The 13,406-nt window shown below is 40.2% G+C and overlaps 1 protein-coding gene across 1 annotated transcript in view; it reads right to left on the bottom strand.

The window, feature by feature from the left end:
• znf536 (zinc finger protein 536) overlaps positions 1–13,406 on the bottom strand; it is a 179,819-nt gene that overhangs the window by 106,179 nt on the left and 60,234 nt on the right. The window contains exon 4 of the mRNA XM_061704916.1: positions 4,606–4,688. Coding sequence (XP_061560900.1) covers positions 4,606–4,688 — 83 coding nt within the window. The remainder of the gene's footprint in view (positions 1–4,605; positions 4,689–13,406) is intronic.

A 13,406-nucleotide genomic window follows, 5' to 3' on the forward strand; every position in this document is an offset into this window, starting at 1 on the left:
AACTCGACGGCGACGCTTTCCTCTCTTCTTGACTTCCCCTCGCAGTCGTCGTGTGAAGTTGAAAGACTTCGTGTCAAACGCTTCCGCTTAAGAGGAGGGGGGAAAAAAAAAACGACGCTTGTTAAGACATTTTCTTTTTCATATAGTGCGCGCGGCTCTCGGGGGGGCTTTGATTCCTCGCCCGCTTTGTAGCGAGCGCAGGAAGACGGAGAAGCTGAGTGCGCGAAAGCTGCCTTCCCCCTGCCGCAGCCTCGCCGCCGTAACCGGGGTTAAGGTGTGAAACGCAGCGGTTACGGCATTCGGTGCATTTACGAGTCTGTAATACACTGTGGAAAGTAGCTCTAAATCCAAATTGCTGGCAACAAAAGTGAGTACACCTTTAAGTGAAACCATCCAAACTGGGCACTTCATTAACTGGCTACTTAAAAACCCTACCTCAGGCTTGGAACACTTACTCGAATCTTAACCCTTAACCCCCATTTGAAACCATAAACATGGCTTGAAGCCTTAATCCTCATTTAAAACCCAATTTTGAAAACCTAATCCTTGTCTGAAACCACAAACCTGTCTTGAAACCCAACCTAATTTGAAACCCGAACCCTGCTTTGAAAGCATTGGTTGAAACCTTACTTTGAAGCTTGATCCCTACTTTGAAAGTCTATTTCAGTCTTGAAACCCTAACACCGCTTTGAAACCCGAGTTGAAACCCCAAAACAATAGTTAAAACAATAGTCTTTCACTTACTCTTCCAACCTTACTTTTAAACCCTAATTTCTGTTTGAAACCACAATCCTTGCTCGAAACACAAATTTGAAACCAAAACCGTAACCACTAACCCGAGTTTGAAGACCCGATTTGAATTTTAAAAAAAAGGGTCATTTTCCTACCCCTGCAAATAACAACACACAGCCATTAATGCCTCAACCGTTGGCAACAAAAGTGACTAGACCCCTGATTGAAAATGTCCACATTGGGTACTCACTCATCGTGTGCACATTAATGGCCTTTTTGTTGTTGTTGTTGTCGTTATTTAAATCTCACACAAGGAGCCAATAGCGCGCCATCAAATTGACACCAAAGCAACAGGTGGCGCTATAAACCCTAACTGGAATTTGAACTCAATGAGGGCGCGCATGAGCTACGCGAGGCTGGCGATGTTTGTCAAAGCGAGCATGGACGCCGCCGTGGGCGAGCGGCGACATTTGAAAACGCCCTCGAGGCAAAACCGCAAGCGAATGAACCCAACGGCAGCCGGCAGTCAAACGGGATTAAGGCACATTTAACGCTCGCAAATTACACTTGGGCGCGCTTTTGTCGCTTCCGCTCACGCCGACGCACGATACGAACGCTTTTAAAATTAACTCATATTTCCAATGCAATACTGTATGATTTCGGTACAAAAAAAAAAATTGAATAAAAAAATGTTCTTTTAAAAACATTTGTTTGTCTTCTGAGATTCAGTAACTACTCAATGTGGATTTTGAAAAGAAAAAAAGATATATTTTTAATATCATAATAATAATGTGTGAAAAAATAGGAAATTAATTTAAAATCAAAACAAAACAAAAAAAAATAAGAAATTCTAAAAATGAAACATCAATTCAAATTAACTAATATAATAGATAAAATAATTAGCATGAAAGTAGAAAATAAAATCAAAATGTAAATGTAAAAAAAATTAAAGGAACAAGTATTAAAAAGATAATAGTAAGATAAAAACAAAAACAAAAAAAATTAAATAAAAGTAAAAAAAAAAAAAAAGAAAAAAGAAAAAAGAGAAAAAAACTAAATTAAAATCAGGAATTATAAATCAATTAAAATTTTAAATCACTGGTCAATAATGCAATACTCAAAATTGTAAAAATTTGTCAAATTCTGAAGTGTCTGGACTTGAGTGTAAATAATGTGAATATTATCGTGTATTGGAAATGCACTCAGATCTCTTAAGTCGCGATTCGAACAAACGAGCCAACCCGAAAGCAAGGCTTTCGCATGTGATAACTAGAAAGTCCCACCCTGACGATGCCGCGGTCCTAAAATTAGTTTCCACCGGCTCGGATCGTGTGACTGACCGCACGTGGCGGCGACAAGGTGAGACGGACGGACCGTAAAAACCTCAGTGCCCGTCCACCCCCAACCCGCCCGACGCCTATTTTACGATTATTTTATTTTTTATTTTTTTTCCCTGTCCTCTCTCCTCTCTGCACTATGAATAAATTGCGGCTGTCCGGACATGAAAATGTCAAATACCTAAAATACACCTAGGCTAAATAGCATATTAATTTTTAATGCCTGCTCATCCTATGCTGCTATTCTCATATCAGGCCTGTCTGCCAACAGCTGTTGCGCCCGCCCGCCGCCCGACCGGAATTTATCATCCATCTCGTTCAAGGAGGCAGCGAGCGAGCGAGCGAGCGAGCGAGCGAGCGAGGGAGGGAGGACATTGTTCCCCGCGTCGGGAACGAGGGCGCCTACTCGACGGTTTCCATGCAGCCCGCGCTGCAAAAAAAACTGGGATCAAAAAAACGTCAGGAGGAATCGTTTCAAAGAAGAAATATCCCCAACTCAACCCCGGCCCGAAAACCTAACTCTTGTTTGAAACCACAACACTTGTTAGAAACCCTCATCTGAAACCCAAGCCTTTGTATGAAACCCTCATTTGAAAACCAAACTCTTGTTTGAAACGCTAACTGCAGCTTAAAACCATATATTTTTGAAACCCTGATTTCAAATGTTAACCCTTCCTTTAAAACCCTAGTTTGAAACGCGAAATCTTGTTTGAAACCCTAACCGTAGCTCGAAACCATATATTCTGAAAGCCTTATTTCAAATCTTAACCCTTGCTTTAAAACCCTAATTTGAAACCCGACCTCTTTGCTCGAAACCCGAACCCTGCCTTGAAACACGAACCCTGGTTAGCAACCCTGATTTGAATCCCAGACTTTGTATGAAACCCTAATTTGAAACCCGAACTCGTTTGAAACCCTAACCGTAGCTCGAAACCATATATTCTGAAAGCCTTAATTCAAATCTTAACCCTTGCTTTAAAACCCTAATTTGAAACCCAAATTCTTTGCTCGAAACCTGAACCCTTCCTTGAAACACAAACCCTTGTTTGAAACAATAACACTTAACCCAGACTTGAAACCCTAATTCAGAACCCTTAACCTTGTTCGAAACCCTAATTTGAAACCTTTTCTAGAAATGGTACCGCAGGCTTGAGGCTTGAAACCACATTTTTGTGTTGGCAAGTATATTTTGCGGCTCGTTTTGAGACATTTCACCTGGTTTCCGTGCGACGTTCCGCAATAATTCAAGCGTGTGCATCGTCGCGCTTTTTGGTATACGAGCGTGATTCAATTACACTAATGCCAAACATAAATTCTTCAACAACCCCACCGCCCCTCGCCCTCCCCCCCCCCCCCCCCCCCGGCCCCTCCCCCGCCCGGTGGTGACATTGACGGCGGAGGTAGTGACATTGGCGCATGGAGGCGGCACGGCGGAATGCCACCCGAGTGTGTTTTTAGGCGGCATGTGGCGGATGATTATGGTAGATTATCACAATCCAGATTGTTACAAGTTGAGCGTGCGTGTGTGTACGTGTGTGTGCGCTTAAAGACACAACGCCTTTGGGGATAAGTCGAACTGGCGAGTGAGTGATGAACAGTTGGCGTGTGTGCGTGTGTGTGTGTGTGTGATGTTCTTTATCGTCACACAGCAAGGACGATATAGTTTAGTAACAGGCTGAAAGGAAAATCGATCAACTCTGATCTTAGTAATATTTTACTTTACTTGAGTACGTCCGCAGGAAAGAATGACCCCCCCAAAAAAAAAGCATAAAATGAAATGCTGACCATGCATTGGAAAATTTAGACCATCTGTCAAATCATACAAATTTAAATATTTTTATTTTTTTTAAAGTGTAATAAAATTTCAAAAATAAAATAAACATATTCCACTTTCAGAAACATACCTGAAACGCTTTCAGAAAAATAAATAAATAATATTCAATTAAAAAAACATTTCGGATCAAATTTAAAAAGTTAAAAAAAGAAAAAGGTTTTGCATTAGAAATTGATAAGAAAATAAAATATGTAAAGTAAATTAAAATATATACATTAAACTCAAAATAAAATACAATGAAAATAAATACTACTGTATCATGACAAGAGTACTATTAAAACTACGAGTCAGATATGTCAAATACAATTAAAAACGAGCTGAAATGCCAAATTAAACGACATTGAACGCAAAATAATAAAAAACAAAATACAAATAATTAATCAAATTAAAATGTATTTTAAAATTAATTAAAACAATAAAATGAGTGAGCAGGAGTTAAACAAAAAGCATTATTAGAATTAAAAAAACAATTGTATTCAAATATGTTTTAAATAAAAAACATGTTAATGAATTCCAAAATTTGAAACGCTGACTCAAAATTCATTCAAAAACAAATTCAAAGTACCAAACGTTTTTGCATAATTGCGTGTTGTATTCTAAGAGCGGACCGCCACGCAGCACCACAACCGCGACGTCACGCGCAGACCACCCCAGGTCCGCGAAGGAGCACACTTGGCAAAACCGCACGGCAGGTTTGCTTACCTTAGCACGCCAACAGCATACTGGAGTGAACCTCGGTGTTGGATCGAGCCGCCTGTGGCTGGCACTGCTGAAGGGAACGCCACCTGGAGGAAGAACAAAAGGACGTCAGCAGAAGGAGATGGTGACGGTGTGGTGGGAACGCAGACAGTTCTCGGGAATGTTAAAAAAAAAAAACTCAAACGTGAACACGATACCATACAAAAATACAGTTGAAACTCAGTTGTCCGTGATTTCTTTTCATCTAAATTTCGACCTTGTTTTCATACATCCGATTAGTTTCCGTACAAAAAACAAACAAAAAAAAACTTGACTCGGCCCTCATTTCTCAGAATCGATGCGCGTTCATCCAAAGCATTTGCTAAGTTTTGTAAAAAGTGTTCAAAAGACGACAAAGTGTATTCCACAAAGCAAGTGTTTCTTCACAACTTAAGGCAATAACAACCCTCCCAGTCTGCTTGGCAACACTCAGTCACACCTGCGTAAAAACATCCAAGCAAAAGTCTGACAAGTCAAAAGATGACAGAGGCCTGTAATTGTCATCATACGTATACCCTCCTCAGCTCATTGGTATACTGCACGCTCTCTGTTGGGGAAGAGGCAAATATTTCGACGTCACCCCAGAGAACTCTGCAAACGTCAAAACGACCAAAACTGTCCAGAACACAGGGTAGAAGAAGAAAAAAGAAAAAAAAAAGGGGGCAATGGGAGAACGACGGGTCAAGTTGTTGCAACTTTTGGTTTGTCGTAACAGCCATTACTCGCGTGATTTGTTTGGCAGTGTAGCGGGCATGGTCCCCGCATATGGAGGTGTCACAGCGGCTCCCCACGGTTTGATAAACTGCAGCCTTTCGAACCGGCCCCGCTGTGAGACGCCTCGTGGACCCTAAACTGATTAACATCTACCCTCGAAGTATGAACTCCCAAGCATCAAAGGCCAGATGTTTCCACCGAACCGCCTGTTTGTGAATAGGAGCAATTGCTGCGACAAGGCAACCAACACCCGCTGGTGTCGAGAGGAACTGCGGTCGAACCGGGCCGACTCGTTTGATGTTCAACCGAGGCTAAATGTCTGTTTTGATATTTCACAAAGTCTGCAGAATTATTCCAAATGTATGCCTGGATGTTTGTGTCATTGTGTCAACTTTACAAACGCAGCTGTGATATTTTGAGAATTGCTTGTCTTGATTTGACTCCCAGCAGCATGAAATGAGATTTGAATCATAAGCAGTTGATTTGCCAAAACTAAAAGATCAACATTCCATGCGCTTGACCTGTGAGTAAAGAGAGTACCGAGTTGGGGTTATTTTTTCGTCTTCTGCCTCTTTCCTTTTTGTTCGATTTTTCTACATCTTTTTCTTCTGCAACCAAATCTGTCGCCTTGCTTCCTGAGCCACTTCCCGAGAGAGAGAGACGACCACCCACCAGCTTGAGCCTACGGTCAAGAGTAGACGGCGCAACGCTATCGCCAGACCGCAACATGAGTGCCTAATAATTTCGGGGGAAATGACTAGCTTCAGACAAAACCTCAACTTTGTCCTCTCTCTCCTGTCCGCACTGGACGCAGTAAATGTTCACGTTTCCAACTTTAGTCCAACACAGGATGTTCTAGTTCCCTTTTCGTACGCCCATTTTCCTTCATGTTACCATTATTAGTGTTATTTTCTTTCTTTAGTTGGACCCTTGGTGTGTTTCCCTCTAAATCCCTTGTAGAAGCCATTAAATATACTATAAAATTGTGTTTTGTGTGTGTTCTGAGTTTAAGTAAGCCTCTGTCATGGAGAACTCAAAATTTCATGAACTGTAGCAACCTTCAAACTACGAGACTGATAAAAAGGTTTCTCCTCACTTTCCCTACATTTTATCCTCATAAAACATGACACCGTGCCCCTTTACGAGATATATTACTTTGATTTTAACAATGAAACTTAAAATTACGGTAAACCGGAAGTGACGCAAGCGTCGCTTCCGGCTTATTCTTTTCTGCTAAATTAATTCCATTTTGATTTGACTAATCTACGCTACAGCAGTAATGATAGAGTCATCAAATGAAGAAAATGTTCTATTTTATATATTAAATTGCGTGGCATGTTATCTTATAAATCGCAAGCGATGTTAAAAACCACTGGTATAAGACTTTTTTGAAAGCTTATTTAAATCATTGATGGAGGGATGGCGCCGTATAAAATCTGGCCTGTTCCAAAGAACACCGTACCTACTGTGAAGCACGGGGGTGGAAACATCATGCTTCAGGGCTGTTTTTCTGCAAAGGGACCATGACGACTGATCCGTGCAAAGGAAAGAATGAATGGGGCCGTGTATCGTGAGATTCTGGCATTTCAAGGTCCTGGAGTGGCCTAGTCAGGTTCCAGATCTCAACCCCACAGAAAATCTTTGGCAGGAGTTGAAAATCTGTGTTGCCCAGCGACTTTAGTCAGACTTTGCGGAACAGATTAATCACGTAAACCGAGGTTCCGCTGGACACGCAAACACGACTTGGACTCTTTTGCTGTTTCAAGATTCCCTCGTGACCCTGCCAAGACCAACAGGTGCATTTTTCTGCGGTCGATGTGGTGGAAACGCAGAAAGCTCTCGCTAATCTTTCAAGCTCCCTCTTGAACACTGTTACCACTGCACCATTTGCATTTTTGTGTATTTTTGCGCCTGCTATTTTGTTTCTAAGTGCCCACTTTGGGGTCTTTTTTGACAATTTCAGGAATTTTGAAAATTCAGCCCCCAAAGCCAGTTACACTTAGCAACCTGAAATTTGGTGGACATATCTGTTATGAGTAGACCCACAAAAAAGTCTCAGGAAGCGATGCTGGAAAAGACACACGAGCCTTTCCATTTTGGTTTAGAACAGCCACTTGAGGATATTTTTGCCAATGTCTGGCATTTTGAAAATTCAGCCCCCAAAGCCAGTTACACTTAGCAACCTCAAATTTGGTGGACATCTCTACCATGAGTAGACCCACAAAAAAGTCTCAAGAATCCATACCCGAAAAGAGACGGGAGGTCTGGCATTTTGGTTCCAAGAGGCCATTTTAGGACTGTTTTGTCCATTTCCAGGCGTTTTTCAAATACAAACCCCACTGAAAGATTTTGTCCGATTGCCACCAAACTTGAACCTCGCTTACTAGACAGACGGGCAAGGCTATTATAAAAGTTTTTGGAACCCCCACAACATCTACTGTCATTGTTTGAAAATCCGGCCCAGTAACCCAGTAGCCCAGTTTGATTTAGCAGCATGACAAGTGGGAGACATGAGGAGACCCCCAAAAAGTCTCAAGCAGACAGGAAGTCTGTCATTTGGCTTTGAAGCGACCATTTCAGGCTCAACATGGCCATGACCAGGTAGATGCGAACAAATTTAAACCCCGTATGTCAGGCAGATGCCGAATCGGAATGATGGTTAGGGTGATTACGTCACTGCATTTAAGGCCACATTTGCACCAACGGTTGAGCCGTCGTCAAAAGCAAAACAACGGCAAACGGGGTCTCTTATGTCGCTAAATGTGTTCGAAATAAGCAAAACATGTGAGCGTAGGAGGCGTAGGGCTTAAAATGACTGTCTGTCTAATCATCTGCACAACAATATTTGCTGTGAGGCATTCTAAATAGATTATCGCTGGTCCATCTGTGTCATCATTGATTTATAAGGCATTAAAGCTACTCGGGGAGGAGATCGGGCTCCGCTTTTTAAAGGGGCTCCTCGTCGCTGTCGGGTTGGGGGGTGGAGATGGTGGTGGTGGGGGCGGTCGGGCGGGGGAACCGGTCGACTCACCTCCCCTTTAACGTGGAAAGGAAGTGGAAACGGGACGGGAAAAAGGGAATCCAAAAATGTTCGGCATCTCTTTTTGTTTGGTGATACAAAAGAGGCTGGGAGGAGGGGAGGAAGTACAGGAGGAAATACACACACACACACACACACTCGCGCACACACAGGAAGAGAGGGAAGAAAAAAAAAAAAACAAGGGCCATGATTAACATATGAATGCTATATGCAAATGGTGGGGAGAGAGCAGATGTTGGTGCATTTAATTGACCTATATGTGAATTGGATCCAAACCTTTCAGTGTGCTTTCTGGGGCCCGCCGAGTGCAGTTTGGACGCTTTGGCGTTCGAGTGGCACTCGGCGCGCCAGCACGCCGCTGCCGCCATTTAAACGCCATGCCGCCAGTAAAAAAAAAAAACACACAAAAAAAAAAACCACAAACAAAAACACGCACACAACTAAAATCGAGCTCAAAGTATCCGTGCAAACTATTTCTACATTGTCTAATAAATGAGTGGAAAAATATGAGGAAAAAAGGTAAAAACAGTCAAAATATGAATAATATTGGAAAAAGATGAGACAAATGGTCAAATATGAGTGAAGCTCTTTTTAAAGAAAAATTATAAACTAAGCTCGATTAAATCACGTAATGGTTTGACAGAAAATTGGAAACAAACGTGAAAATATATATATACATATTATTTTATTTTTTTAAAAAGGCAAAATTTTTGTTAACCTGTCAAAAAAATGGGGGGAAAAAAGTCAAACTATAAAAAAAAAAAAAAAAAACTATAAAAAAACTGAAAACAAAAAGAAGGATTGTAAATGTGTCACAATAAAACATTACTTAACAATTCTTCGAAAATGATTCAACATGGACAGTAGCTGAGTGTAAATAAAGGCAAAGAATGAAACAATAAGTCAAAATGTCGAAAAAATGAGGGAAATTTTAAAAAGATTAGTGATCACGATACAAAAAAAACAAAAAAAAACGAGTGAACCGTGTTCAACAAATGAAAAGCTGAGAATTTCTTTGGATTAAATAATGGGTAAAAAAACAATGAATGATAAACCTCACGATGACTGGAGAGGAAGCAACTGAGTGAAGGTGACACCACTGCACGGGCGAGCCATTTAAAACACACACAGCGTATTTTCACATCTCTTCGTCCTCCTCGCCTTCACCCCCCTCCCCCCCACACAACAAACACACACACATGCTTGGCAATGTCATTAAATTGTATTAAATTGCCTTTTGTCCGGGGGGCAAGGACCACCCGATATATGATAATACGCGAAGGCCTCGGTGTAGCAGCCACTGAGCCGAGACCGTCCTGCCGACAACACCGCGCGCGCGCCCACGTTCAAGAAGCCGGTGAAAGGCGGCACAGAGAGGCGCATGTGGCTCCCTAACAAGTGGGACACACACTAATAGAAACGTAGCTCATAAATTACAAGCCTTCACGCCGGCTGCCGAGCTGACATTTTTGTGTGCGGCGCAAACTGCTTCGAGATTCTGTCAAATAAGGAGTCAGAATGTTCAAAAATGAGTGAAAAATTGTCCCAAAATTGGTTTAAAAAAAAAAAAAAAAAAAAGAAAGAAAGGCATGAGAAATGAGTGAAGTGCAAATTGTAAAGACTGATTGAAATTTGTTGGAAAGTGATTTTTTTTTTTTTTTTTTTTTTTTTTTTTTTTTAGAGGAGAGAAAATGGACAAAAATAAGTCAACATTTGGAAGAAAAAAAAAATTGCAAACAGTTGAAATAAAATGAGACAAATAAGGGCATGCAAATTTTGCAAAGCGAAAAAAGGTCAAAAAATGCAGGAAACAAAATGATCAGATATGGAATGGGTGAAAATGCTCATGAGTAAACAACAAATTAGTGGAAATTTGCCAGAAGATGAAAAAAAAGTAAAATAGTCATATGTCAAAAATCAAAATAAAAATAGTAAAAAAAAAATTTTCAAGAGTGAAAACTGATAAATATTCAAGACATAAATTTTTTTACTGTTAAAAAGGAAGTGAACATTGCAGAGAAAGAAGAAGCAACAGAGGAAAAAAAAAATCACAAATGTTGTTTTCACTCATTTTTCTGCCAAATTTGAATTTTTCACCGAGTTTTAAAAAATTGCAAGCTATTTTGTGGGGGGAAAAAGTCACAAATATAAAAATAGTTAGTGATAATCGTTCGAAAAAGTTAAAATTTGACTTGAAAATGAGGGCAATTTGTCAAATAAACAACATTTACAATTGCTATAAAATGAGTGAAGAAAATTAAATTTGACCAAAAAAATAGAAGGAATCCTTTCAGGGGGGAATGATGAAAAAAGGGAATGGGAGATTTCTGAAAATTTCAATAAATAAAGTCACACAACAAATGCAAATTGTATTAAACAGTGAAAATTGTTATAAAATTAGTTAAAATTTGACTAAGACATTTGTGAAAACTTGACAAAAGTACAAAATTTGAAAGATTGTCCAAGATGGAAAGACTAAGTCAAAATGTTTTAAAAAGGACCGTAAAATTAGTCAATTTATTAAAGAATAAAAAAATTGTGAACACTAAAATGAGTAAAAACCGGCAAAAATAATTAAAAATTCTCATAAATCTGTAAAATTTTCTGCAAAAATTAACGTTTTTATAGATACGACAATTGTGGAAAAAAACAAAAAACAAATAGTTGATATTTCTGGAAAAAAATAGTGAAAAAATGAGAATTGTTATAATCCAAATTTTATTGAACTTTTTGACGTGTCATAAAATCAGCAAAAATGTGACAGAATTGTGAAAAATGTTCCCCAAAAAAATGGAAAACCAGAGTGAAAATGATTTAAAAAAAAAAAAAAAAAAAGAAAAGCAAAACTTCTCCGAAATGTGGCACACACTAATAGAAACACAGTTCATAAATTACAAGCGTTCACGCCGGCTGCCGAGCTGATATTTTGCGTGCGGGGCAATTTTTATACGGGCGACGGGCGGGCGGGCGGTTTGGGGGATGGGGAGGAGGGGGGCTGCATTAGCATAAAAATTAACACTTAAATGTGGGCTTATTGTCAAGCGCAGCCTGCCGCACAACAATCAATTCCTCTTAGAAATCTGATTAGATGCCATGACGCTTATTATCCCGCTCATGTCCGCCTGCCCCTCTCTCTCTCTCTCTCTCTCTCTCTCTCTCTCTCTCTCTCACACACACACACACACGCATTAACACGCACACACGGCCGCCATTACACGGTCGACGCCGTTTGTTTACGAGCATGTCAAGAAGGACAGCTCGCCTTCATTTGTATTGTCCAAAGTGGAATGCTTAAAAAAGCACACGAAAGCGCATCCATCCCATCACTCACACACTAATGATGGCCTTTGTTGCCATGGTAACAATCCCCCCATACGCAACATCAGGACCGGGCCAGATCTTGCTCGTGACTCATGTGGCCACATTTTTGGCAGCCTCAAGTTGGGGGCACCCAAAAAAGGTAGGTTCCGGAGCCACGACAAAGAGAGACCATTTGGGGGAAAAACAAAACAAAAAAAAAACGTTTCAAAATGTAAAACCCAGGCACGTGCACAGACATTTTTGGGGCAGATGCACTAGCCCAAGAAAACGGCAGCCATTGTAAAAAACATTCACACAATTACCAAAAAGCAGTAGTATCTATTTAAATGACGTATTTATTTCTGTTAACACAATCAAGACAGTCAATCGCGAAACTATTAGCAGAGGAGGTGAAGGGTAGTTGGAGCGGATATAAGAAATCGACACACCCCGTTTGAAATGGCAGGTTTTTGTGATCAACAAAATGACACCAAGATGAATCATTTTTAAACTTTTTCCCCCCACTTTTAGTTAACCTATAACCTGTATAACTCAACTGAAAAAAAGATGGGGAAGGAAAAGTAAACAACTGAGATAACGTGGTTGCACAAGTGTGCACATCCTCTTATAAATGTGTTCACAATGATGCAATCAAATTCAAACTCATGTTAAATGAGGGTCAGCACACACCTGCCACCATTTAAAGTTCCTCTGATGAATCCCAAATAAATGAAGCTGGGAGCATATGTACAATTCTCCAAAGGCCTGAAATAAATGCAGCTCAAATATCAAAACACTAATTCTTATTCCTTTAAATATTGATGAATAAAGGGTTAAAAAAAAGAAAAAGGCTGCAGCAAAAAAGGGCACTTTTTTATTCAGGGTAAAAGGACAGGTGCTTGAGTACCACTTGAGGTCTATGCGTACATGTGCCAGAAAAAAAAAAAAGACGGCTTAAAAATCTACGACATTGCAAAGGTGCGAAAGATAAACGGCGATATAGAGGGGGAGATCACTGTCGACACAGTGCAGTGTGTTGATTGGCGGACGGCGCTCGCTCCCCTTCCAGAACGGAACGAAGACAAAAAGGCCCATGAAGATGTCAACTGGAATGTATCCGCCTTTTTAGGTTCAACGCTCACGTTTGAGGTGCTCTTAAGCAATGCACACAACTCTTAAATCTCTTTTGTAAGTGTAAACTGAATTTCTCCTCCGGGAGCGACCTAGTTGAATAAATCAAAAGTTGGCAAATGAGCGTTAAATGTGAGTGTTTGGATGTTTTCCTCGCTTTTATTTATCTGCTGAAGATCTCTTAAAGGCGTCCTCGAGTGGGCCGCCGCCAGTGTGTAAACATCAGAGTTGATCTCTCGAGACCGCCGCCATGAAGTATTTGTCAATAATGCCGGGTGGCTTGCTTGCGATATTAAGATACGATGAGCTGCGTCATCAACCTAACTCAAAGTGAGGGGAGGAATTGGTCAAATGTCAGTCAAAAAATTGTAAATTGTAAAAATGAGAGAAATTGTTAAAAAAAAAAAAAAATACAAATGAGTAAAGTTTGTTTAAAATGAGTGGACTTAAAAAAATAAAAGCTGACACGAAATGCTGCATAAAAACCAAAGTGAAAATAGATCATATTATTGCTAAAAAAGGGTCACGAGTGAGCAATAAATGTGAGCACAGTATAAAACGTACAAATATTTCGCAATAA

Source organism: Phycodurus eques, chromosome 2 (genome assembly GCF_024500275.1).
Source record: "Phycodurus eques isolate BA_2022a chromosome 2, UOR_Pequ_1.1, whole genome shotgun sequence".
In the NCBI taxonomy this organism is placed as follows: domain Eukaryota; kingdom Metazoa; phylum Chordata; class Actinopteri; order Syngnathiformes; family Syngnathidae; genus Phycodurus; species Phycodurus eques.